Genomic DNA, 27,445 nt, shown 5'->3' with positions numbered 1-27,445 from the left:
GGAAGAGGGGGAACGAGAGCGGTAGCGGGCCACCAATAAGTTCAAAGATTCAGGCGTACCCTACGATAGTGAAAGGAGTAGCAGCAGCACGCACACAAACGGAGGAATTGTTGACTCAAAGCAGAGTCGCTTCACTTGAGAGAGAAAAAGGGGTCAGGGGAAACAGTTCTCTACAGCCTCCCATTTTTGTAGTTTCGACGCGGTGCTTCGCTACGATGCATCCATCACAGCAGCACGCAGCAGTCTTCTTCAAGTGTTCGCTCTTTTCCACTTGGCACCTTTTGAATGCATCAAAGGAAAAAAAGAAAGAAATCATCTGGCACATGAAGGAAAAGAGGACAGTAAGAAAGAAAAAAAGTCAATTCTACCGATAAAAACTGCTTTCACGACAACAAGCAGTGCCAGCGTGCGCCAGTAACAAGAAAAATGATAAGGTGGTACGACAACTTTGTCACCACCACCCTCCAAAAACCAAAATTTGAACAGCAAACAACAACAACAACAACAACAACAAGTGAGCATTTTTTAAAAAGCAAGAACAAAACTAAAAATGGGGAAACGAAAGCTTTTCAGCAGGAAAAAAAAAGGAATAGGCGTGCGCTCCATCTAACGAAAACAAAAGTCGAATCGTAAGCGAAAAACAGAACAAAAAATACACATCGAAGGACGGCACATTCCGACTGCCGTGGGCGTAACAAATAACCGAAATAAAAATAATAATAATTCCAGAATTGAACTACACGGACGGGAGCTCTCGCCGTCACACACACAAGCTGTTTCTGTTAATCAGAGGCTGCCCAGGCGGCAAGGCAGACGCCACGCTCGTACCAAACAGAGATGCCCAACTCCGCACTGGCGCGATCTGGCGCGATGGGTACATCCAGCACCTCCAGCAGGGACTCACGGTTGTCCGTCGTGTAAAACGGCAGGAGGATAGTCCCCTGTTGATTGCGTTGCTGCGCAATCCGGACCACCGGCGACGCCGCTGAGTCGCTCCCACCGATGCCGTTTGCGCTGCTGCTTACCCACTTCCAACGCAGGGAAACCGTTGTCGATAAGGCTGGCATGCCCGCCTCGCCATTCACCTTCGTGGTGGAGGTCAAGGCACATTTGCCAGCGCTGTCCACCACCGCGGAGTACAGCGTCAGCCCCAAGAACACCATTTCGCTTGCGCTGCGAGGCACAGGGTCATTCGAAGCCCCTGTCGGCGACGCGGCCGTTCGCGAAGCTGGTGTAGCTGACATCTCTATTTGCGGGACAAGGCGCTCCAATGGGACCTGATCCGCCCTCGCACATTGTTGCTTGAAGGCGGTGAGAAACGCTCCCGGCGAGAAGAGCAGCCCCAGGCGCACCGGCTTCTTTGCGATAGCTCCCGATGACGCCGCCGTGGCCAGCGCTAGCAGGTGCTCGACACGCTGCTGCACATCGGCGATCCAGAGACCTACGAAGAGGGAGCACGCCACGGAGCCGTGCACGCCAACCAGGTGCGCGCCCCACGCCGCCGGCACGTGGTCCTTCATGAGCTCCTCTACCAGCCCGCGGTGCACGGAACTCGGGGTCCGCTCCTCCATCACCACCTCGCGCAGTTCACGAATGTCGGTGGTGAGGTGGCGCAGCAGCTCCACCGCCGCCACCACCTCGCGCTGCATTGCCATTACCAGCGGCGGAGGCACCGCGCTCTTCGCAGCACCTTTCTGGTTGATGATGTCGTTTGCGGCTTTTGTGCTGGAGAGATCGGCATCCACGTTCTCTCGGGTTTCCTGCTCGTGCAGGGCGACGGCTTGTTGGACAAACGCGTTCTTCTGCAGTTTCTGAAGCCCGTTGAACAAAAGTGGGTACCACGCCACGCAGTACGCCTGCACCTTGGCAGCCCATCGAGTAGCGCGCAAGGCATTGACAGCGGTGGGGCTCGAGGGATCAGCAGTACCAGCACCGCCTTTCTTACCACTCAACGGCGAGCCTGAAACCTCATCCGCTGACCCCACGTGCATGTGCGCAACATCGTCATCGGCGAAGGTGAGTTCATCGTCCAGGGTGTTTTGCACGAGCGATAGGCGTTCCACCGTCGCGATGGCGCTGCGTGCGCGCGTCATACGATCCGCACCGACGGGTAAGGCGAGCCACGCCGGGTCGCTGTTGCCGCCTTCCAGACCACGAACCCACTGCAGCAATTCGCTGCGCGTGTGCCCAGTTATCGGGGGCAGCGGAGACGAGGACGCGGCATCAGTAACCGCCTTGGGCACCAACAGAGCCCCGTCATGCAGGACATCCGTGTTGAGCATCCTCCGGCAGAACGTATCGAGGACGTGTTGATCGAAAACGTTGCTCACCTTACCGCCGTAGATCGTGGTAGAGACGATGGTCCGCAACGCGTCCCACGATACGGTAAGCGTGCTGCCCTTTGTGGATGACCACGCCTGTACGGCTTGCACCACACGCTGGTACTCCACTTCCGTGTACTCGTACGCTTCGCTCCAGCCGAGAGGCTTGTAGGAGATGCGCTCCGTGATGACCGAGTGCAGCCAGGCAGCAGCAAGGTACAATCGCTGTAATGCAGTGTTGTTATTGCTGTTCCTCTGCGCGCTCGCCGCCGCTGTCGTTGCCGCAGCAGGGTCGGCCGATGCGTCTGCGGCGGAGGAAGGAAGGGACGGATACGAAGAGGCCTCGCCGTACGTCTGAAGAAGCGAAGACTGCATGCCGGGCGGTGCCTCGTACACAACCATCACCGACGTCTCAATAAGGTTGATCGGCAGCACTTTCGACGCAGACGCGGTGGCAGCCGCGGCTGCCACCGCCGGAGCACTACGCGACGACACGCCCTCGCGCTCTGCTGTCAAGAAGAGGCGGAAGTTTTTGTGTATCTGCTGCTCACTGCGCTGGAAGTGCAGCTGCTTCTCCAGTTTGTCCATGTACCCGAGAGCGAGATGCACGTTCTTCAACAGCATCCAGCCGCCCTCCTTTGTCGTCTGCGCCAGGTATGCGTCGGCGCTCTCGATGCTCTCCATGCTACCCATGGCAACCACGAAGAGCGTCGTGTTCGTGCGTCGTGCCAGCTCTTCCACACGCGAGGCCGGGTCGAACATCGTGTCCGCTACCATCAGCAGCGGCGTAGCTTCGGACAGCTCGGACATGATGTCCTCGGCGAGGTCGTTCGTCTGCGGGGCAAAGAAGTCCTCCTCTGATAAGACGCCGCCTTGTGCACCGGAGACACGTTTCCCCTCCACGATCACCTTCGCCGATGCGTGCATCTCCTTCGCCGAGAAGTACGCCGACAGGAGTTTCCGCGCTGCCTCGTTGAAAGCGTCGCGGCGCGTGTTCAGAAGTAGCAGCGTGAGCAGCAGCATCCGACGCACATACGAGATGCCGCGCGGAAAACAGTCACTCGACAGCTGCAACTCACTTACAGCAACAGGCGCGGCGGAGGTGAGGACAGACTCCCACGCGGCAGACTGCGTGGTGAAGGAGAGCCGCACCTCCTTGAAGGCGGGCTTCGCCAGCTGGAACGCCAACGCCTGCCGACTCTGCGAGCCCAAGGTGGGGCACGCCCGACGCACCACCGGTGGGAGAGCAACGAAGTCTTCCGATGCAGCGGCGGCCGCTTCATTCGCCGTGGTCGGACTGCCGCTGCCAGGTCGGGTGACACGTAGGCACGACATGATCCACTCCCACTCTTCCGGCGACACGGACGAGCTGCTCGCGCTCGTTGGCAAATTCACACCCGTTGCGGCTTCACAGCTCCCCACCGCCGCAGTGGCGCCGAAGGTGCCCATGGCACTGCGCAGCTGCGCCAGTCGGAACGCCCACGCCAAGTGGTCCTCGTTAAACATGCCGCGCACCACGCGACGGTGCAGGAGAAGAAAGATGAGATACGTGAGCGTGTGCAGTCGCTCGACTTCCGCCGCAGGCAACGCCGGGGTCGGTGGCGGTGTGAGCATGCCCAGTGCGTCGTCCAGCACCCGCAGCACAAAGCGGACATCGTAGTGGTAGTACGGGTTCAGCTCAGCGAAGCGCTGGAGGGCGAAGTGCGCCTGTGCGACGACGGTGGCAATGGGTCGGTACTGCTCCTCCACTAGTCGAATCTCGCGCAAGGAGTCGTCGCTGTCGTGGATGTCGCGCGCAATCCGCGTTGCCTCCTGCTTCAGCTCCGCCAAGCTCTGTATCAGCGCGTCGTTGTCGAGCAGGCTACCCTCCGACTCAGCAATGTGCGTCAGCAGCTTCTCCTCCAGCACGCGCAGCCGCAGCTGATACTCGCCCTGTGTCTTGAGCAGCTTCGAGCGCTTTTCGTCCACGTCGGGCCGCTCATGCAGCAACACGTAGTGCAGACACTGCGATTGCAACGAGGAAAGCGTCACGGTAAAGTTCACAATGCACACCTGCCCAGCCAGATCCGGCGGCGGCTGGAAGTTCGGGTTCCGCGTGTGCAAGAAGAGAGAGAAGGACGGGGCAAGATCGACCTCGTGGGGGCCGATGCGGGTGATGTAGCGCGTGCCGTGGCAGCGCACCTCGCCGTTCAGCAGCGGCGACACAGCCGGATCCAGATGCTCCGCATCTTCCATTAAAATGGGGTAGCCGAAGCGGACGGCCATCTCGAGCTGCTTCGAATACCCCGGCCGACTAAACGACGCCTTGGTGATCTTTTTGTCTGCGTAGTAGTGCAACACAAACTCTGCTGCCACCCCTGTCGGGTCAATGAGCAACAGATAGCGCCGACAGCGGTTCATGATGGCCGCGTTGTCGACGGCGAGGCGGTCCTTGGGTAAGCCGGCCTCCTCCCACGAAAGCTGCTGTGCCGCGGGAGACAGGTACTCCGCCACGCTGAGGCCCTCACGCACGGGAATGGCGGTGCTCTGCAGACACTTCAACCAGCGCGGTATCAAAACGCGCTCGCGTGTGTACTCGTCGTAGAAACCCGTGTAGGTTAAGAAGACAGCGGACATAATGCAGTCGCCGAGGGTCGTGCGAGCCTCGGAGTCGGAGCTCTTCACCTCGGCCTGCCAGCGGTTGCGCTCGTCCAGCAACTGGCGCACAATTGTCTGGGCACGGCTGCACTTGGCGCTGACAGTCTCAATGCGCTTCTTCAACTCGCCGATCTGCGACGTGGCGCTCTGGTACTCGGCCATGAGCTGCTGGAGCGACGCCTCCTTCGCACGCACCTCGCCTTGCGCCTTTTCCAGGCCGGCGAGCTTGACGTCACGCGCCTTAATGAGCCCCTCAATTTGTGCCCGCATTGGCGCCACACGCTGATAAATGGCCGAGTATTTTACCTGGAAGAAGACCCACTGCATGAGCGGCCCCGCTGCCTTGGAGGCGCGGTAGGCAGCCTCGACCGTGAACTTCTTGTCCTTCATCATAATGCGCACCTGCTCACGTGCCGACTCCCGAATGTCGTCGGGTCGGAAGGTGCGCACACTGGCGAGGAAGTCGTCGCGGCGGATCTGGTTCTTTAGCGTCTCCCACTCCGAGCTGTTGCGCTCGCCCATTAACACGCACACCGCCTCCAGTGTGCGCTTCACCATCGGCGGCGGTGTCGTGTAGGCGCGGATCTCCCGCAGGTACTCCGGCTTGACGGTGCTGAGTGCGGCGTCTGCTTCCTTCAGCGCCGGCTCGGCCTCGGCGAGCTCGACCGACATGCGTTTTGCTTCGTCGGAGATCTTCGCGTGTTCGTCTTGCAGCTGTTTCTCCAGCGCCTCCGCGGCCGCCTTCTCCTTCTTCGCCACATCCGTCTCGGTAACGATGCGCTCCAGCATCTTCTGCGCGCGTTGGCTGTTCGCCTCCAGCTCCACCTCACTCTCCCGCAGCGTTGTCTGTTGTGCACTGACCTCCTGCGACGTCTGCTGCAGCTTCGTCAGGCCATTGCGTAGGTGCACAACGGCGTCGTTCGACACCTTCTGCTTCTCACGTAAGACCGCAACGAAGTGGGAGACGCAGTCGGTGAAGTGCCGCGGCGTGATGAAGGAACCTTGATTCGCGTGCCGGACCCGCAGCGCGTGGTTGATGTTCTGCGTCGCCTGGTGTATCATGCAAAGTGACTCCACTACCGAATTTTTTGCCTCTATTTCCGAGGAGAAGGTGTCGTGGGAGACGGGGAGCAGCTCGAGGCTTCGAATGCGCTCCTGTGAGACCTGCTGCAGCGTGGACAGATCCCAGTCACCGAACCAGTCAATGGTGCATCGATTGACCAAGGCAGGGCTCGCAACGGTGCGCGAGGTGAACTCGCCCGAGGACGGATTAATGGTCAGGACAACGTGCAAATACTCGCGCACGTTCGTCAAAAACCAGTGGTACAACTCCGCATCGCTGTTCACGTCGACCAGGTCGTCCGCTGGGTTCTTGCTCATGCCAAGAGTAACGCTCGCCGTCGTCGCAGCCAGCGTGGCTGCCAGCAGGTCCGTCGCGTCATCGCCTTCGACGAGGGAGGCGTCGTTGCCTTTGCGACCAGTGGAACGACGCATTGTCGCGGCGCCTTCACGAGCACTCCCCGTCAGCGCCTCCCCACCGCGGTTGCCGCGCGTGGAGTGGTTCATGGCGTAGTAGCTCTGGTTGAGCAGCACGGCCTCCCGCACCTCCTGCATCAACTTTGACCACTCCTCCCCGTCAAACAGCCCCGGCACCTCACCCGAGGCCAGCAGGGCGTTCATGTACTCCAGGAAGCTGGGTTGCAAGATGTTCGACTCGTCAAAGAGGAAACAGATGCGCTCCCGCTTGCAGCCGGATCGCCGCAGCACCGCGCGCAGGTCGTTTTCGAAGTCGCTGAGGACGTAGTTGCGGTGCACCATGAGCGTGAAAGTCGAAAAGCCCCGCATCCACGCCACGAGCTTCGTCAGGACCGTCTTGCCCACACCCGACGACCCGGCGATGAGGAGGTGGCCAAGCGGCTGCCGCAGCACACGGTCAATGCGGACAACGTGGTCGATCATGCTGTCGTAGATGACTAAGTCGCCGACGGTCTCCTCCTCGTTGAAGGCGATCAGCCGCTTTTGCACGTAGGTCCGCAGCGCCTCGCGCGGGCTGTCGGTGTAGCTGCGCGACAGCAGCGTCGAAAAGAGCAGCGGCCGGTCAAAAGTGTGCGCGTCGACCTCCTCAAAGTTCTCGCGGAAGCAATCGTTGATGGCGGTGTCTGTCCAGTTCTGCTCTTCGGCCGAGACAAGTCGATCCGAGAAGACGCGCAGGCCCTCGTGTACGGCAAGCCGCACAAGCTGGCTCACCGTCAGCTGCCGCTTCACCGAGTCGTCCCATGTGAGGATGCCCTCGTAGAGCGCCCGCGACCAGCGCGACAGCTCACGCGGGGAGTAGAGGTAGTGCGGTTGCTGGATGGGGGTGAACCTGGCCTGCGACACGCGGTACATCGCCACCATCGCCTTTGCCAGCCGCGACGCCACCTGCCCGCACAGTCGCTCATTCCACGCGAGGATCGCGCGACAGTAGGTGGTGTAAATCGTGAGAAGCGAGTCGGGAGAGGGGAAGTCCACGAACAGGACAGGAGCCCAGCGCAGAAACCTCTGGCTGAGCGGGACGCGACCCGGATCGGTCGGTGGGTTACACGCCCCCACGACCTGCACATCCTCCACGTTGATCCACGTGTTGTCGCGGGCGCGGAAGAAGCCCTTGCGCTCGATGAGCTGGCGAAGGAGCTGGACGACGACCTGCGTGCCATAGCGGTCCAGCGCGGGTAAGTTGATTTCGTCGCAGAAGAGCAGCAGCTGCTTGCCGGAGCTGGGCACCATAACCAGACCACGCGCCGTGTCGTGCACGGTGCAGTACTGCTCCAGCGCCTTCATGATGGTCGTGACGGTGGTACCGCTGGAGAAGTTCAAAAAGACCACCTCGTACTCGGGCAGGTTGTTCAGCACGGCGGTGATGGACATTGTCTTGCCGGACCCCGGCGGGCCGCACAGGATCGCCGAACGGCCTGATCCGAGCCAGGCGCTCAGCACGTCCTCGTGGCGGCAGGTGTCGACCGTTGTGATCACTGTGTCGTTTGCGCCGACCTGCTCGGCCAGGATGGAGGTCTCCTGCACGCGGTTGCGGATCAGCTGCCACTCCCCTGTGCTGTAGTTCACCTCCACCTCGACCATCGACTGCGCAACGCCGTCCACGGAGGGCCGCAATTCGAGCTCCTTCGCGAGTTTCGTGCGGTTTTCAAGGTTCATGGAGGACGACAGGCCCCAGAAAATGGCGTACGAGAGCACCCGCTGGGCGATCTTCGTGACCACCGTCGAGCCAAAGATGTCGCCGTCGTTGCGCTGCTCCGCCTCAAAGGTGCGCCACACCCCATTGGTGAGAAACGACAAGATGCTTTGTATCACTTCCAGGTCGTTGAGCTCCATCACACAGACGTCGCGGAAGGCGGGGCTCTTCACCAGCTGCAGGCCGCGCACAACGGCGCCACTGCGCTCAAACGCTTCCGCCCAGATGCTCACCATGATCTCTTGAATTCGCTCTGCATCGGGGTGGCTGCGGTGGTTCGCGTTGTTGCCGCCGGACGTCGTCAGGTACATGCTGGCGGCGCCGTAGGCGGTGGAGCCGTAGAGGGTGGAGCCGAGGTCGAGCTCGGCGTTCCCGCCTTCCCAGCCGACCTTTGGACTCTGCTCCTTTGTGGCGTACCCGCTGGTCTGTGGCGTCGTAGTCGCGTTGAGGTTGAAGTCATCCTGATCTTTGATGGTGACGGTGCGGGTGGCGTGCCGCAGCGGAAGGGGACTGCCCACCGCTTCGCTCAGGGTGTTTTGGGTTGCATTCGCGATGATGAACTCGTGGTAGGTCTTGCCGTAGCTGCCGGAGAGCACGCAGTCAGAGGTGAGGAAGCGGCGCGGGCCCGCCACACCAATCATGTCCGCGTCCGTGTTCCAGTGTAGGTGACGGCCGCGCGCGTCGACAATGGGAAGCTCCTGCAGCTGATGGTAGGTGTGCGAGAGCACACCCGAGAGGGGCACGATTCCTTCGCTGAACCACAGCATACCGCACCGGGACACACTGGCGGGAGTGGCGTAGCGCAGGTCCTGCACCTCGAAGAAAATGCGCACCGACCGTGGCAAGGGCAGCCGCTCGCCGTTGGGCAGTGTCAGGAGCCGGTTGTCGTCGAGGACGGAGTTCAGGTTCTCCACCCACTCCGGGTCCACGTCGCCGTCGAAGATAATCCAATGCTCCTTCACGACGTCTGCAGGCGCACTTTCCGTGCGCTCGCCGCTGCCCGCCGCCGTCTTCAGGATCCCCGGTGGCTTGGTGCCCGCTTTGGGAGAAACAGGAGCGCTCAGCTTGTTGTCTGGCACTCCAGAGCTTTCGGCACTGCCAAGGAATGACTTGTCCGCGCGTATGGAAGAGCCGAGCGCCGCGTAGTTCGTGTTGCCCTCATCGTTGTTGCTGGCAAGTGCCATGTCGTCTGGAATCTGCTGCTGCTCCTCCGCGTCGATAATGCGCCGCAGAATGCTCGTCAGCACGCCATCACGCCACTCCCGCGTCGTGACATCCAACGTACCAAACAGCTCGGCTTTGCTCAGCACTTTGGGCGAAATAACGTAGGCGTGCATCTGCAGCGACTTCTCGAGGCGCACCATAGCAGCCATCAGCACCTTCCACGCCGTTGTCTTGCCAGTGCCGCTCGGCCCCACAATCATCACCCCGTGGCGGGTGAGCTTGGTGTGGTAGAGCTGCAGGACCTTTTCCACCCACCCATACGCCGGGGACAGACCGCTCTCGGCGCACACGCTGGCCACAGAGTCACGCAGCTCAGCCATCGGCAGCGTCGGCAGCGACCGTCCCGGGAAAAAGTCGTGCAGGAGCAGGTAGAAGAGCCCGACGTCCTGTGCCACCAGCTTGGGGGCGATGGTGGCGATGGCGCTCTCCAGCAGCATCGTCCGCTCCGCCTCTTGCGCCACATCGGGCGAAGCCGCCACCGCCTTGCCGCCCGTCTCTGCCATCACCTGCCGCTTGCGGTCACCCGCGGCGACAAGGACGGACTTGAGCGCACGCAGGCCGAAGTCGTAGTGGGCCTGGTGCGTGAACTGCTCCTCGCACAGGCGGAACAGTGGCACCACCTTCTGCGAGAGCGCCTCGGCGGTGGTGAAGCCTTGTGCAAACAGCATCACCTCGGCAATCGTCTCGCGATCGGGGATGGTCATGGTCACGGTGCGGAACAGCTGCTTCAAGTTGCCCGGCAGCTTCGACCGCCCTGCGTAGCCCGGGTTCATGGTGATAAAGATGGCCACGTTCGTGTGGAGAGGCACGGCGCGGTGGTTCAGCTGTACCTGTGCTTTGCGCTCTCGCAGAGATTGTTGAATAACTTGAATCTGCAGGGACAGCGCGGAGAGGATACGCTCTTCGAGGCGGTTGAACTCGTCGAAGCAGCCCCACGCACCGACCTGGCACAGCCCAAGAAAGATGCGGCTCACCGCCTGGTAGTCGAAGGTGTCATCGCAGTTGAAAACGAGGACGTGGCGGCCGAGTTGCATGCCAAGCGCCTTGACCGTTTCCGTTTTGCCGGTGCCGGCGGGGCCAATTGGCGACCCGCCGAGCCTGGTGTGCAAGGCTTGCATCAAGGTGAGGTAGCACTTGTCCGTGAGGGGAGTCTGCACCAGCCGCTCATAGGCCCCGATGTACTCAAAGCCGTGGTACACCGCCGCCTCTGCCATGCGGCACTCGACCGTCTCGGCAGACAGGTACAGACCCTTAGCAGACGATGCGGACTTGTTGTCGGTGTTGTTCGTGTCGTGTTGATTGACCGGCACAACGTAGAGCCGCAGCACGCTCAGCCAGTCAAAGTCGAAGCTCGACGTCACCTTGCGCGCTGCGAGGGAGCGCGAGACATCACGCTGGTAGACCGCGATCGTGATGAGCTGCTCGCAGCGGTACCGCGCACTCGGTTCGATGGAGTGATCCAGCACGCTGCCAGCCAGCTTCACCAGGAGCCCGTCCATGCTCCTCGTCACCGCCGACGACGCCGTGGCAGGCGACTTCGCTGACACCGTTGCCGCTCTCGTTGGTGCTACGGCGTCTGTTGCGGCGGCATGGACATTGGGGTGGTACGGCGCGGTCAGCAAGCCCTCCTGCTGCTTGGTCCACATAAGCTGCAGCGCCAGACATACCACCTGCGCGGGCTTGCGGCGAATCCAATCCATCGACCAGAGCGGCGCGTAGTGCGTGGAGTCGCTCATCAGTTCCATGTAGGCTCGTAGCGTCGACTCGCGCAAAGTGAAGGCCACACCCTGCTCCGCCTCACGAAGCCACTCGTGCATCGGCCGCTGACGGAATTCGATGGGGCCCGGCTCGAAGTTGAGCTCCTCGCCCTCGCTGCTGGCGAAGCCGCGCAGCCGCGTCGTGGCGCCCTTCGCATTCCCGTCCAGCTGAAAGGAGGCGAGGGCGGTGAACATCTTCTTGAGGTGTTTGTTGAGGAAAAGCGGATTTTTGCTGTTGCCCATGATTTCCAGCAGGTCGTCGTCGCCCACGAAGAAGAAGCGGGGGAAGCGTCCGCGCTGCGTGTCGAGGTAGCTCGTGAGAGCGCGCTGCACCGCCGTCAGCTGCGAGAGTAGACGCTCCAGCGTCACCTGCAGCTTCTCGTCCTCCAGGAAAAAGGAGGCACGCACCTCGGGTAGCTCGCCAGACGATCGAGGACGCGGTAAGATGTGCAGCAGCTCGCGACTGGTGCGGTCAAACTTCACTGTGTCGTGCGGCAGCTGGGCGCGTACCTCGGCGTTGCCCGCAAAGATACCGTCCAGGTAGACCCACCGCTTCTGCACCTCCAGCAGCGTCTCCAGCACCTGCCGAAGACGGTCCAACCGCGCCTCGGCCTCGTTCGTCATGGACACCAGCTGCGGCGAGATGAAGTACGGGCTGGCCCGCATCCCACCGAAGGTGCTGAGGTCTTCGGTCAGGCGGTCCAGCACGTCTTCCCAGCCGCGGATCAGAACCACCTGCTTCTTGTACGCGATGACGCTGAACTCGAACATATTCCAGAAGTTCGTGATGTTGTTCAGCTGCACCTCGATGCGCCGCTCGCCCTGCGCCATTTCGATCACTTCGTTGTAGACGGTCGCGTTCGCCGCTGGGTCGCTGTCCCAGATGTCGCGCACACGCAGGTTCTCCAGCACCCACGGGGTGTGCAGTTTCTGCTGCAGCACGGTCCAGTGGCGCAGGGCACGCTCTAGCGGCGACATCGCATCGGAGCGGAGGTCCTGCATGAGACGGTTGTAACCCAGCACGCCCTGCACCTTCGCGACCAGGTCCTTGCACAGCTTGTAGCTCTTGACCGTCTCGGGGTACTGCTCCGTTTCCTCCTCGATGGCTTGCAGACGCTCGTGCATCCGCCGCGGCACCATCTCGAAGAAGGGTGTCGCCCCCAGCTCGTTCAGCTCCTCGTAGGCGCTCGCCACGTGGCACCACACGTCCTTCACATGCGCCACATCCTCGAGCAGCTTCTGCAAGGACGAAAAGGTGTGCGGTGTCTCGCCGAGCTCCTCCTGAATCGCCGTGATGCGCTTCGCCTCCTCATCCAACGCCGTTGCTTCGTCGAAGATGCCCTCCACCGCCTGCTTCGACAGCGCCGGCGCATCCTTCGACGCCGCGTCGGAGTCCAAGTTGCGGAAACGGCCGTCGAGCTCTTTGATCTTCGCCTCAAGAGCGTCGGTAGTCGTGCGGGCCTCCTCCAGCAGGTACGGTCTGCGCACCTGCACCGCCTTGAGCTTGCGGTCGACCAACTCGGCAAGGGACGTGTACTCCTCGCGCACGGCAGCGGCGTAAATCCAATGCTCCGGAAAGACGTGTCCCAGCTTCGTCAGGCTCGCCTCGGCGTCGCCAATGAGGGTGATATCGCCGTCCATCTTCTGCAGTTTCGTTTTGAGGCCTGGTACGGCGGAGAGGAAGGCGGCGGCGTCGCGCACGTTGCTGATGACATCCAACGCGTCAACCGTGGTCCTCTCCTGCGTGATTTCCTTGTACGTCCTCTCCTGTTCCACCTGCAGGAGGTCCTTAAACTTGGCGTGCGCGTACTGGCTGACTTGGTCGAGTTTTCGCCCCAGTTCAATCTGCGCCTCTTGTGCAAGAATCACAATACCGCCCAGCAGCTTGTTCGGCTGGGTGTAGTCCATGATGCGGGCGGTGACGGTGTGCATGAGACCCAACGCGTGGCTCCAGCGGTGCAAATCGCCGCCGAAGCGCTGCTGCATCAGCCCGACATCCATGTTGAGGAACTGCTGCCCACGACGCCACTCCTTCTCGGTGTCAATGGCCTCCTGCACACACCGCTCAATCGCATGCAGGGGCTCCGCGAGGGCGGAAGCGGGGAGGCGCATGAGAAGGTACTGATAGCCGTCGTTGCCCGTCTCCCCTCGATTCATGCCGTCAGCTCGAGCACCCCCTCCCCCGCCCATCGAGAATGCACCACCGCCGCCTCCACCGCTGGCAGCATTCAAGCTAGAGTTGACGTCTCCGGTGGAGGGGCGCATGCTGCTCGTGTTGCCACGACGATGGGCAGACGGCAGGCTGCTCACACTCGCTTCTGGGCCTTCCAGCGCGTCCAGCGCAAGCACCTCCGCCTGCGTTTCCTCTTGCTTGTACAGACGCGGCAAAACGTCGACCCAGCTGAGAAAGCGATTCAGCTCGCTGATCCAGTGCTGCCGCCACGCCGAGCAGGGACACTCGAGGCGCACCTCCTTGTACACCACTCGCATGCGGATGCGCAGAGGGGTCAGCCGAAACACGTCCGTTTCCGTTCCTTTTTCGAGGAAGCGGACGTCGCTGCGCATGGACTGGAAGTCCTCGGTCCATGAGTGCATAAGGTACTTCATCTGCGTGAGCAGGGCCTCTTCCAGGAGAGGCTGGATCTGACGCGTCCACAGGTGGGCGTGTACGCAGCGCAGCGCGAGGGCATCGACGATGCGCCGCAACGCCCTCACGCGCTGCAGGATTGTGTCGGGGTGAAAGGCACGCACGTGAAACGCCTTGATCTTTTTGTAGACGGATTCCGTTTTGCTCCGCACCTGCTGCACGGTGGTCGTGAAGGTTTGCATGGTGTCCGCGAGCTGCTGCACGTAGGCGAGGACGCCCTCGTCATTCCACCGCAGCGTCATGCCGCGCTGAAGCATTCGATTCACCTCTTGATACTCGTCAGTGGCCACCAGTACAAGTGCCGCGTCCTCGCCGTTCACAGTGACGTAGTACACGTGAATCAGCTCGACCAGCGTGTGCGCCAGACGCGTGCGTAGCCCGTTGTTGCGCAAGGCATCGCGCAGGAGTGTGAGTCCCGCAGCTGCCGTTGACCCCCGCCCGTGTGGGGAGGACAGGCTGCTGATGCTCACCCCGCTACGACCTGAGAGCGCCATCTCGCCCATGGTGCCGCCGCCGGCGAGGCTGTTCAGCACGTATGGCGTGAGCTGCGTCGCCTCCAGGTAGCGCAAATCCTGCGCGGTGGCCAGGAGGCTCCAGGGAAAGGCCACCTCAATCATCCACATCGACGTCGCAGCCGCCGTGGCAGCAGTACCAGGCGGCAGGTTCAACGAGGATTCCCCCGGTGGAGCAGAAGAGCCGCGGTAGGAAGGGGAGATGCTGCGCGGACGCGGCCGTGACAAGCTAGCTGGTGGCGGGCTGACAATACGCGATGCCGAGAAACCAGCGTTGTTGCTGAGATGGCTGCCGTTGTTGTTCGCGTTTGCGATAGCGCCTGCCGTTACCGAGGACGCATTGTTGTTGTTCGTGTTTGCACCACCGTCGCGTGCGCCGTACACGTCAAAGTCTCCAGCGATAGCACCGCCAGAAGCAACGTACGAAACCCCGGCTGGGCCGCAGTTCACCGCCCACAGTACCGGCCCTGTCAGCAGCATCGTCTGCACGTCTAGGTTACTGCCCACCACCAACTTGTCAACCTCTTCGTACCAGCTCGTGATGTGCGTGGTGATGCGTTGCAGGATGATGTCACGTGAGCTGCGGATGTCGCGGACTCGTGCGGCCGTCTTGTACAGCCGAGGCGCACCTCCGATCAAAATGCGGTCACGTGCCACGACGAGCGAGCCGGGGTCGTGGGTCTCGACCAGTTCTTGTGCAACGCGCAGGTACTCGTCCTGTCCCCACTCCTTCGCCTCGTCCGCGTAGTGCAGGCTTAAACACGCAAGGGCGACGGCGCATCCGTGCACCTCCGAGTCAAGCCGCAGCTCATCACACGCGAGCAGGTTCAGCGGGACACCGATAAAGTCCGCCAACGCGGAGTTGAGCCGCCAGAAGTGCTCCACGTTGCGGAGAAAGAGCAGCTGGTGCCAGCCGTGTTCGCTGACGTAGTCGAAGCGGACCATGGCATCGGAAAGCGCCTCTACCAGTCGTTGCTCCCACATAATCTGGGCGACTAAAGTGGACACGCCGAATCGCGTCGTGTTGTAGCTTACCTCTTGCTTGGTAAGGTGGACGTTGACGTAGGACTCTTGGATGTAGGTCACGTAGGCGCCGAGCTTTTCTGCCATGGCGTCCTGGTAACTCTGCACGACGCTCTGCACACGCTCCAGCGGCAGCATTTTGAAGCTCTTGTATGTTCGAAACACACGCAGCCCACGGCTGTCGGCGAAGCTGGTGATGGTTGGCACTTTTGGCGGAGCTGTCGGCGGGTTTGTGTTGCCACTCGTGAGCACAGCGCGGCCGTCGATTGGAATGTGCTGCTGGTTGCTGAGCAGTTGACTCACCACCAGGGCGATTTGCTCGTCGCACTGATTCCGTCGCTGCTGGTAGGTGTTCACGGCGTGGTTGAAGCGGTAGACCGCAGTGGAGGAGGTGCGCCACAAGAAATTACTGTGGTTTTGCGCAGCTCCTTGTGGGCTCAAGGGCCCTCCGTCGCTCCGCGCCCCACAAACGGCGAGGACGCACTCGTTGTACGCATCCTGCATCGATAGCGCGTACTCCTCGCCCGGTTGCGGCGCAGACACGCTGCTCTTCGACGACGCAAACGGCAAGCGCACCTGCGTGGAAAAAACAACGCCGAGCTGGCGCATCAGCAGCAGGTGGCCCTCGAGGAAGTCGCGCACGGCAATGCAGCGTTGCAGCAACGCCTCCACCCGCAGGTGCTCGGGGTGGTCGCGTGGCTTGCGCACAACGCGAATTTGCTTCCGCAGCTCCCTGCTGTGTTCAACGTACCTCGTTTGCAGCGTGCGCAAGGCGTGGATGGCTACACGCAATGTCTGTAGGGAAGCAATGGGGTCGAAGGCGTCGCCACCTGCCGCTCCTGCACCTGTTGCTGAACTAGTAGCGGTGTTAATGTCAAAACGCCCAGCAGACGTAGACTCCTTGAGGTTGTTATTGCCACCGCCGCCGTCTGCTGCGGACTTCGCATCGCCCTCCGCGTCCGCGTCTACGAGCAACACCGGCTGCGTCTCCATCACGCTCACCCACCGCCACGCAATCTGTGACACGAGCGACGTCAAAAGGCTCAGCTGCAGGCGCGGGCTAAACCGCGTCGGCCGCGTCGCCGCGACCAGGATTTCGTCCGCCACGACGTTAAATTCCTTCATGTCATGCACATGCACGAGCTGCTTCTCGGGAATCGTATTCAAAAACGCAACGTACTCCTGCACGAGCTTTATGTACCCGACGTACTCGGCCACGTAGTCCGTCTCCACTCGCTGGCCCAGCAGGCGGTGCAGGAGGCGCCACTCCCGTCCGCGCAGCTGGTTCAGCACATCCTCCATCCACGCACCGACGCACTGCCAGTACACGATGCGCTCCTGCACCGCCCACACGCTGTCATCGTCCGCGTCGCTGTCGTAGCCCGCGGCCAAAATACTCACGGCGGCGCCGCGCCCAGCGATTCCGCTCGTGTCCGCTGCACCCAGCCCAGAACGAGTCAGGGAACTACCCGCAGCGTCTACTGCGCTAGCGGCATTCGAGGCGTCGTAGGACTTGCTGTTCGTGTTCTGCTTCTTCTTGGCGAGCTCCTCCTCCTCCGTCTTACCGGACAGGAGGGGCTCCATCGACAGGGCCTCGTTGCACCGATTTCGTACCTGCAAAATGCGCCGAATGAAGCTCGGGTCCTTGGCCGGCTCGCCGAGACGGTCAATCAGTTGCGGCACATCCAGCTGCGGGTTGGCGTCGCACAGCTTCAGCAAATCGTCGTGCACGTAGCGGGTAATGTCGATTTCCGGCAGCACATGGTGCATGGAGCGGATGCCTGTCAACAAATCCTGCACCTGCGCGCGCAGCGCTGACTGTGTCTTGTGCGAGCGCAGCATAGGGTCGTAGATATTCTGAAGAATCCCCTGCAGCGTGTTCAGCGGCTTCTGCAGGTCCATGGACTGAATGTAGAGGTCGCGCACGGAGAGCGGATGGAGTCCGGCGCCGCCTAACGCGGTGTCGCGCCGCTCGAGCAAAACACAGCTGATCGCCTTTGACTTGTTCAGTGCGAACCCGATGCTGGAGCTACGCCGAAGCGTACCCGCTGCACCGCGCAAGGTGGCGCCCAGCGTGCCCTCTTCGGAAGCCGCATCGTCTGAGAAAGAGACTGAGCGGAAGAAGGAGGCGGGGTCGGCCGTCGCAATAATGCGCGAGCCGCCAGACGCGCCATATGCATCGTCGGAGAGCTCACAGATCGCCACCAAAGGAGTGCGGGCCGTGAAGAAGGCGGACTGCCCCTGCGGAAGGTCATTGTCATCGTTTGCGTCGTCGTTGGTTGCGCCGGCGCCTGCCGCTGCCTTTGCATCAGAGACACCGTTTCCGTGTGTGGTGCTGTTGCGGTGACCTGGTGGAACACTTGGGTCAGTTCCATAAACGTCTAGCGGACCGGCAAAGTGCGCCACCTCGGGGTTTTGGCTGATGGCGGCGCGAACCTTCTCCACCGTGCCGTGCTGCGTGAGCAACACGATGAACTGCACTACGTCGTCGGTAAAGGGGAACATTGCTATTGAAGTGGAAAACAGGAAAAAAAAAGAAAGAACAGAAAAGGTATTAGTACTTTTGTGGAAACTGTGTCTTTGTGGGTGGACAAAAATTGACGGGACGTGTAGCGAGAGTGAAAGCGCTCGATCACGATTCGTAGTGCTTTTCGAGAGCTTTCAAAAAGCAAGGACGAGGAAGAAAGGGGAGGGATAAAGGAAGACACCGCAAGTAGGGTGTACAACTCTCCAAAAACCAAGCAAGAAAACAACAAAAATGGCTCAGAAGCACAAATGGAGACAAAAACGTCGACAATCGAAGCTCCTCACGGCAGACCGTCTGAGGCGGAGAAGACTTTACGCAAATGTATATGTATGTACCAAATAAAAACCACTAAACGAAGGCCAACACCAGACACAGAAAGCAGAACAAAAAGTGGAGAAACACCGCAATAGTAATAAAAAACACGCGGGTATACGTTTGATGGGCCGGAAAAGCAAAGACATATATATATATGCAAAAGAAGAAAAAAACAGCAGTTCAGACTCTGATGAGGAACGACTGGCCTGACGATCAACAGATTTTGCGACGCGTAAAGGTGCCGGCGGGCGTGCACGTCGCGGGGAACTGAGAAAAAGAAAAGATGAATATACGAGCCAAGCGTTATTTTTCCTGATGGAGCGAGCGCAACAAAGCGGCAGAAGAATCAAAATAAAAAGCTACGTGTAAAAAGCCTCTTCTCAGCGCTGCATGTATTCTTCTTATTTTTTTTCTCTCTTTCCCCACCTCTAACCTGATGTAGTGTCTAAGTCCGCAAAAACAGTTTTTGCTGTTCGCATTTGAAGCGCGCCTTCGTTCACTTTGCTGCTGCGCTAGGTTCTTTCAGAAAACATCAACAGCAGATAAAAGGTGGTTACTAAAGGAAAAGGACAAAAAAAACTACAGACGAAAACAAACGTAACAAATGAGCCTACAGTGTTTAAGGGAAGAAAGGTAGGCGGAAAAAAGAACTATGCAAAGGAGAACAACGAAAAGGAGTGGCCACCTCTTTCCCCTTGCTCCGTCCGTTTCTCCCTCTTTCTGTTGATTCTTCCTTCTTGCGGTAAACGATGCGTATGTGAGGATTAGGCAGTAATAAAAAAGAACGTCGAATATGGAAGACGTGGAAAAGCCTCCGGCAAGCACCGTGTGTTTTCTGCTTTCACCACAGCACAAACACACACCACCACCACAACAACAACAACACAAAAAAGTATGGCTGCTACGCACAACAGCAAAGAGTGTGCGGCATAGTTAATGAAATTATCATGGAAATCAAGGGAGAAGAGAAAAACGATGATAAGGAGGGATGAGAAAAATCGAGAAGAGAAGACGACGAGAAGGTGCAGCAGAACTTGATTGGAGAAACGGGGGAAAAAAGAGGCTCTGAAATGCGAAAGTCATTATTTTTCCTCCTCCTTCTTGAGAGTGAACGCATCGAATCAGCGACATGTTCGCTCAGCTGCCTCGTACACTGTTCCGCATTGAGACGGGTGAGTGATTCTGCGTCTCTGACCATGTGCAGCCACACTTTATCCAGCTAGTACTGTGCCGCTTTTAATCATTATGAGCAGAGAAGGACCTTGCAGCTGAGGTATACATGCTAGAAACACACGCCTTTCGAAAGAAATAAAAAATGAGCAGATGAAAACAGTTTTATATATATATAAAGGTGTACCCCAAAAGTCGCCGGACGGCCGTAAAAGCAAAAGGCTTTAGCTCATTTGCCCGCAAAGAAAAAGTCAGGAACGGGGACACGCAAAACCCCGCAAACCACCACTATTATCGCTGCTCCGACTGCTGTGGTGGCGGTTGGTGTTGCTTTGGAGTGGACGCCGTCCGCTGCGCCTTCTTGCGCTCCAGCAGCACGACACTGGACAAGATCGGTGTCTTGCACACGCAGCAGTCCGCCAACACCTCCGCGCAGTCCTCGCACACCGCGTAATGCCCACAGGGCAAGAAGATCACCGCCGCTTCCGCACTGAGGCAGCGCCAACACATGTGCACCTCCTGCCGCCGCGTGCCTGGCCGCACTGGCGCAGGCCCCGCGAGCGAGTAAGAAAGGTCACCAAAGTTCATCGTGGACACAGCGCGACGGCGGTGATGCATTCGGCGACGCTGCTGGCGTGCGGTGGCCTCGTGCTGATTCTGAATGGCCTCCAATGCCGCATCCAGCGTTGAGAAGGGTGTGTCCGAAGAGAAGGACGTGTTGAAGAGAGAAGAGGCTCCGTTACGCGATTCGACGTCTTCGCCGCTGTCGGAGTAGGATGCCACGTCGCCTTCCACTGCAGTGTGCTTTGCACTTGGATGGATGACCCGCTCCTCGCGGTACTGCAAGAAGGTGCGGTCGATCACCTCTGTCACGGCGTAGAGGTCATCACCAATGCGCACGTACGCTAAAGAGAGACTGATGGGCACGCCGTCAGGAAAGCTGGCTGAATCGCGTAGCACGTCCACCACGCCATCCGCAGCGGTGGTCAGCCTTCTCGCCCCTTTGAGGCTGTTGTCGAACTCGGTGGAGTACACCGCGTCATCTCCGGGCTTCGCGCCACCCAGCGCCGATGTTCGATATGCTCTACTGCTGTTACTTGCGTTTCCGGCAGCGACCATGTCGTCTTCAAAGCACATGGTTTCCTCTCTGCCGAAGCGGCGCGCATCGAAGTTACTGCTGCCGTTGCCAGCGTCCATAAAGACGGAAGTCGCTTGGTGTGCAACACCCTCTGCTGTTTTGCTGCGCGCGTGCGGTGGTGGTGCGGCGTCGTCGGCATACCTCATGAAGCTATCTGCCGACTCCGCAAGCAAGAGCAGCGGCGGCAGCGGCTGGCTCTCGACGTCCGTTGCAGTACTTATCGCCACAGCCGCCCGATCCTCGACGCGACTGCCTTCCGGACGGTTTTCGCTCATCTGTTCATCACCCCGGCCTGACTTTTCGCGCTGGCTGCGTTTCTCTGCCGTCGCACTGCCGGAGACCGCGGGTGGGGGTGGTAGGGCCGTCAAAGAGCTCGCAAAAGAGTCCGGGCCCCGCGTGCGACCTCGTGTGTGGATGCTGTCGATTGGGCTTGGCGGACTCGTGTTCATCGAGGACGCACCCTTGGGAAGCGACCGGTTTTCGTCGTAGTTTCCGCCAAACCGATTTGCTGAGCTACCGAGCCGATTCTCATTTTGCTGCCAATCTCGCAACCCATCTACCCAGCTGCCACGTCGAGGCCCTACACGGTTGCTGCTGCTGCTGTGGTTGCCGTTAAAGATGAGCGAGTTCTCTAACGAAGATGACAGCGCCGCTTTCCTTGTAAACGCGGCAGAAGCAGCTATCTCGCGTGCAACAAGCAAAGTTTGCGTGACCTGCTCCGCGGTCGAGGTGTAGATGAGCGTCACACAAATCGATGCGCGCTGCTGTTGTTGCGGCTGCTGCGGTTCTCCAGCCGAATGGTCAGCCATATGTCGAGGTGCGGTGGTGGTGCTGAGATTCTCATCGGAGACCAGACTGCCTAACGCCCACGATGGAAGCGGGAGGGCAGCGTGCTCGTAGACCGTACGCTGGGCTTCGAATCGCTGCAGCAGTGCCCTCGGCAGCGGCGGCGGAGCCGTGAAGAAGAGCGCCGCGACTGAAACAGGCGAGTAACCCGCCCGATTTGACGCAGCTTGCTTGCGCAGGAGGCGGCGTCTCCACACGGCGATGCGGCGCTGCTGCTTTCGCTGGCGACGGCGACGCCGTTTAGCACGGTTTGGCGATGTGGCCGCGCTGTTCTTGGCATCGCGTCGAGACTGCGTGCGCCTTGCGGCACGTGGACGCTGAGTGGATCGATCGTCGGTGCGCCCCTTGCCGTCCCTTCGTGTGTTTCTCGGCGATTGTCTCGCATCGCGCTCTTCACGTGTGAACGCCACTTCTGCCCTTGTCATCTTTTTCTCCTGACGTTGTTGCCGCTTCTTGCTTCGGCGGTGGCGGTACTTGTCGTTGTCAAGAGCCTCACTGGAAGAGCTCGAATAGGAGGAAGAGGACGCCTCATCGCGACTGTTATCATCATCATCGTCATCACTACCGCTGCCATCGTCGACGCTGCTGTTGCTTCGCGTGTCGACAACGGGCTCCTTCTGTGGAATAAACGGACCTAGCTGGCGGTTCAGCACGTCGAGAGACAGCTCCGCCACCTCCACCTGGCCTTCCAGCACACGTGCCACACCGCAACGCTGCGGCAGCGACGTGCCTTTCACCGTTGCCTGTGGCACCGCAGCGCTCTGCAGCGGGGCGAAGGAAGACGCGGAGCGGGTGCGGGCGAGACTTTTCGAAGCACGACGCGTTGGGGTGGCGGAACGCTGACGACGGCCGCCCCCGCCGCCGCCGTGAGGGACGCCTGCGCTCGTAGATGAATAAAGCTCCAAATCCGTCGGCGCGTCACGTAGCAAAAAAACCTGCTCTGGAAGGGTGATGCCGATCGCAGCGTAGTAGCCTCGCACGTCGTGATCGCCAATAGTGTCTGGTAAATCAAGAATGGGTAGAGTGAGTAGCGTTGAAGTTGCTGACGCTGGAATTGGGATCTCTTTTGGTGTAGCCGATCCAGCAGCAGCAACAGCAGAGGTGACAGCGGCTTTCTCTGCCTTCTTACCCTTCCCTTTCACCTTTGCGTTCTCTGATGGTAATGCATTCGGCTTTTTCACATCCTTCTTGTTCCAACCCTCGGCTTTATTGGCGACGCGACTGTTTGCAGAGCCGTTGAGTTCTTTTGCTTGCTTTGCGGCTCCGGCGTTCTCCTGCGATGGCGGAGGTGGCAACACGGCGTTGTCAGACTTGTCTGCTTCCGCAACTGGCGCTTTTGATGCGGTGGCGCTCTCTGCGGACGCGGGAGCTGCAGATATCTCCACCCTCAACGGGGAATGCAACGGTGTGCTCACCGCGTTGAGGTCCGTCAGCTGCTCCGCCACGCTGCCAACGGAGTGTAACGAGTGCGCAAAGGCGTCGTCGGTGCTGATGAGCGACAGCAGCTCCTCTGCCTCCGTCGTTGCAGGGTGTTTTCCCGTTTCCTCGTGGCAACTGCGGTTGTTCGGTGCGCTTTGCACGCCTGCCGTTACTGCATCGCCGCCGTTTTCCGGCAGCGACACGCCGACCCCGACGACTGTGCCACCCGCCTGCAACGGTGTGGACAGCGTCGAAGCGTTGGCGGAGAGCGCGGAGGAAGTGAGCGAGGCAGCGGTTTGAAAGACGTGCGCCACTGCCTTCTCCGTCGCATCTCCTCGCTGTTGGCCGGACACGCCTGCTCCGTCGTCGGGCGAGTGCAGGCTCACCTCCAAACTGTGCGGTGCAATCGTGTCAGATGCGTTGAGAACAGAACCGTCAAGCTTCTTGCTTTGCTGTGGATTTGCGTGAACTACCACCGCCGCCTCACCAGCACCGCTTGTCGACGCGGGCCGTGGCGGTGGCGTGGTGAAGGTCGCGCTATCACTAGCTAAACTGTGAAGGCTGTGCTGGCTAAGTGACGGCGCGTATCTATCTCTCCGCGAGACGCTATCGTTCTCCTCTCCGAAGGCAGCGGAGTCCGAGTAGGCCGCACCGCTGCCGCCTAACCCAACGGTGTGCCAGCCAGCTGCTCGCGTGTATCGCAGAGAACCTGAGCCCAGACCACTTGCGGAACGAGAGGGCAATACAGACACGACTGCTGGGGGTGCTTGCACGAAAGAGGACCGCGAAGCGTTTGCGTGAGCGTCACTGCTGCCGTGACGTTCCTCCGACGGTGATGGCCCGCCGTCTTGCCCGTCGGCTAGCGCATGTGTGCGCTCACTCAGGCGCCGCTGTAGCTCCAAGCGGCACTGCCGGTCCATCTGCTCGAGGTGGCGCCGTCGGGCGCGTTGCTCGTCTTCGTGGGTGAAGAAGCACAGGAAGTTTTGCGTGCCAGCCGCGAAAGTCTGTGTGGCATCCAGCGTAAGGCTGCGCAGCAACGTGGCGCGATCGGCGCCGATGATGTACGCCACACGAAGGTCCGTCTCACGAGGTCCCGGCAGGGCAGACGAAGCTGTGCCGGTGGCATCCATTGACATTGACGGCGACTGCTGGTGCTGCGGCTTGTTGTTATTGAGTGACGCATCTGCGGGTGGCAACGACGGGGCATGCAGCATGCCGCCGTCGCTGTACCCACTGCACGTGTCTTGCCTCAACAAAGTGGACCTCTCAGGTTGACCCTTGGAATCACAATGTGGCAGCGATACCGGCTCTGCCGCACGCCGCTGCCGGTCGTTTTCTATCGGCAAGCCCTGAATTTCAACGCTGTCCTCCTTGATGCCTTCGCGGAACGACGAATTCCTCTTGGTGGGCCCGTTTGCTGAATGGCTGTGCGAGTACTCAACACCGAGTTGCTGGGAGCCGGGGTCTGGCTTGAGTCGGCGGCTCGCGCGGAGAAACTCTGTCGCGGCGTCGTTGGCACTGGTGCTGCCGAGGGGCGTGATGGAGGCGAACGAGCCAGCACTCAGCGGAGGAACCTTGGCTGCGTCAGCCGACGGGGTCGGCGATGACGACCGTGAAAGCGTTTGCAGGTCTTGCGACGTCTTCACTGGCGAAGAAGGGTCCGTGACACTCCTCTTCGACGACCTGGACGTGTCCTGCGTAGTGCCAACATCGTATTCGAGCGCGGCCGTCGCATCCGTCTCGTCGGCGTTCGAATTTGCCTGAATGGGGACGTGGGTAGATTGATCTGACGAGAAGGGCGACGTCTTGCCCCTGCTGCCCTCTCTTCTCTCGGTTCGACCGTCCACGGCGCTGGTGCGAGAAGACTCCGGCGCAAACTCCCCCGAGTTGCTGACACTAGTTGCCGAATCCGACCGAGCCAAGTCGTAGACGCCGGAGCCCGACTCACGAGTGTTCAACGAACGGCTGCGCGGCTGTCCAAAGGAGGTCTTGGAGTGATTGTTGAAGGAAAAAGAGCTGAGCTGCCGTGACCCAGCCACCTCACCACCACCGTCCACACCGTGGAATGGCGAGGACGACGCGCCTGCTCCTGCTTTCATCGAGGCGTGTGGCACCGACAGCGCTGTCCAGGTCGGCAGCCCGCTGGCACCGCGCCGCACGATGAAGCGCTCCGCCCGGAAGTTGACGGTGAGCAGCAGCGCCTGGTACCGCGGCCGAAGCGTTTGCGCCTGTCGCACGCGTTCCACAAGGGCTTCGAGCGCATCCACGGCGCTGTCGGCGATCTCCTGCGCGGCCTCGCGACGCTTACGGGTGCTGCGCCGCGACTCTTGCGCGGTCGGCGGCGGCGGGGGCGGCGCGACGACGATCGCGGGCGATAACGACGGTGATGGCTGCGGAGGAGACCTGGCATCAGCCGAAACAATTCCACCCTTACTATTTTTCGCACTCACCTGCGCAGCTGCCAAGGAGGGCCGCCTTGAGGCTGCAGGCTGCGAGAACGACTGCGAGGGCTGCTTGCGCGGTGGGCTCGCAGCGGCGGGAGAGGATTCCAGGTGCCGAACTCCACCGAGGTCATCGCGGCCGTCTTCGAGCAACGGCACCCACGGGGACTGATTGCCGCGCCGTCGCATGGAGAAAACGCCGGTGCCTGTCAGCACACCGCGGCCGCGATTCACCGTACTGCTACGTCCGCCGTCAAGACGAGAAGTGGAGTTCGAGCTGCCAGGTGAGTTGCTGCCGTCTTCGTGTCCGCTGCCCTCGACCTCAAAAGAGTCCTCCATCACTGTTGCGTCCTCGTCGCCGTCGTCATCGTGGATGTACTGCAGATACTGCATCAGCACCGCCGCGATGCGCTGCGCTCGCTTCGCCGACTTGCGGTCGTATTTCCCGCGGTGCGCCATCGCCGTCTGCTCCGCCACCGCCACCTCGAGCAGGCGCTGATGATAGCGAATGTAGGCGTACCGGATGGCGTCGAAGTCGAGCGGGCCAGCGCGCTCCTCCATCGCGGACCCGCCTCCAGCGTTCACCGCGTACGAGGAACGCACAGGACGGGGGACGGAAGCGGCGGTCATCGTCTGTACCCGAATTTGCATCGGTGCGGTGGCCAGCTGCGCATCAATGGCCGCCCGCAGTTCCGGTGAGCCATTCGCCGCGGTGTCGTCCTCACGCCGGTGCTGGCGATAGTAGTGGTGGTGGAAGTCTCTGCCGTTCCGTTGCAGATCAAGGCGCGCGGCGTCTCGCAGGTTTGAGGATGGCGCGCAGACGCTGCCGGAGAGCGGCGCGGTCATCGACAGCAACGCGTCGGAGGTGAGACGGTACTGCTTAAGTTGCAAACTCACAGTCGGCTGCCGGCGCGACGAACCCAGAGGCGTGGAGGAACCTGCGCCAGGTCTGCTGCTGTTCCTGCTGCTCCTGCCTCCATCGATCCCTCGTTGATTCGCGGCGGGCGAGGGAGAGCGCCCAGTACGTTTCGACGTCGACGTGAGAGAAGCCGCGCCGTTCAGCTCCTTCTCCAGCCGCGCCGAAAGGGAGTGCGGCGCAGAGGACTGCAACTGCCACGGCAATTGCAGACCCAGGACAAGGTCTTGTCCCTCCAACTTCGGGGTCCACCACGAAGGGCTTGCAGCGTCGGCGGACTCCAGTGCGGCAGGTGGGAGAGGGACAGCGACGGCCACCGGTTTATTCACCTCGGCTTGACTCTGAACAACCTCCCTGCTCTCAGCAGCTTTGGTACCTTTCTTACGCAACTTCAGCACCTTGCTGTCTTCGGTGCTGGAGAGGGTGCTAAGCGGTGACCCAGTGAGCACGGAGTTAATGAGCGATGAAGGGGTGGAAGAAGACATGGGCGGCGTGACGGACGGTGCCACGCCAGGGTTCCCGTACTCAGCCACATCGCCAGACCTCTGCAGCACACGCGGCGCAGGGGGCACATCGCCGCGCTGGATCGCCTCCGAGGCGAGGAACTGCGGCACCGCCAGTTCGTGGAACAGGCGCGTTTGCAGCGGCACGAAGGAGATCGTGAACACATTTTTGCTGTGGAGCCGGTACGCGCGACGCATGCACAGCAGACCCACGGCTTGCACGATGTGCGCGACAATCCATAGGCCAAGTAGCACGAGGCAGACCAGGGTGATGGTGTTGATGAGGGTTTCAAAGGCCATTCGGGGGGAAAAAGAAGCCGTTGACGTGCGCTGTCGGGGTGTATGTTGGTTACTCTACGTATTTGTGCTGCTGAACACCTCTATGGGCGGCAAGACGCATCCCTTCCTTGTTCTTAGTTTCGTTAACAATCAAAGACAATAAAAGGCAGGCGTAAATCTCAACGCAATGTCGAGGCGGCTGCTTCGTCAGCCACAAGTTTATGCACCGTACGCGAAAAGTGAACGTAACTGCTGACGAGAAAGGGTTGAAAAATGAGAAAGAAGACCAATAAAAAAAAGATCACAAATGAAATAAAGCAGGAGAAAACCGGAAACGTACTCGTCTGGTTATGTCGGCTGTTACGTTGGTTTCTTCCTCCTCCTCCTCCTCCTCCTCTCTCTCTCAAAGTGAATCGGCAAGGAACAATGCCAACGCGAAGGCTTGCACACGGGCAACTACCTTTATATGGAGAACTGCGGGCAGTGGAGTTGTTTGAAGCGGGTGAACGTGTGAGTTGTGCGAGCCAGAAAGAAAGCGTGG

General features: G+C 60.3%; 2 protein-coding genes across 3 annotated transcripts; both read right to left on the bottom strand.

Moving 5' to 3' along the window:
* Positions 1-782: 782 nt before the first annotated feature.
* ABB37_00111 (dynein heavy chain cytosolic putativee) lies at positions 783-19,095 on the bottom strand (the record flags this gene model as incomplete). Of its 2 annotated transcripts, none has more annotated exons than XM_015796181.1 (1): positions 783-19,095. In XM_015796181.1, exon 1 carries the CDS (start codon positions 17,853-17,855, stop codon positions 783-785), a length of 17,073 nt encoding a protein of 5,690 aa, XP_015664189.1. In that variant the 5' UTR covers positions 17,856-19,095. The 2 variants fall into 2 exon arrangements, with proteins under 2 accessions (XP_015664189.1, XP_015664190.1); XM_015796182.1 differs by having other exon boundaries at positions 783-19,092.
* A 558-nt stretch (positions 19,096-19,653) lies between these two features.
* Positions 19,654-26,925, bottom strand: ABB37_00110 (hypothetical protein; the record flags this gene model as incomplete). The annotated part of the gene is made up of 1 exon (XM_015796180.1): positions 19,654-26,925. The coding sequence occupies one exon, from the start codon at positions 26,923-26,925 to the stop codon at positions 19,654-19,656; it is 7,272 nt and encodes a 2,423-aa protein (XP_015664188.1).
* Positions 26,926-27,445: the final 520 nt, after the last annotated feature.

This window comes from Leptomonas pyrrhocoris (genome assembly GCF_001293395.1).
Source record: "Leptomonas pyrrhocoris isolate H10 chromosome Unknown, whole genome shotgun sequence".
NCBI lineage: Eukaryota > Euglenozoa > Kinetoplastea > Trypanosomatida > Trypanosomatidae > Leptomonas > Leptomonas pyrrhocoris.
Note: the sequence above shows the minus strand (reverse complement) of the source record. Positions and strands in the feature narration are given on the sequence as shown.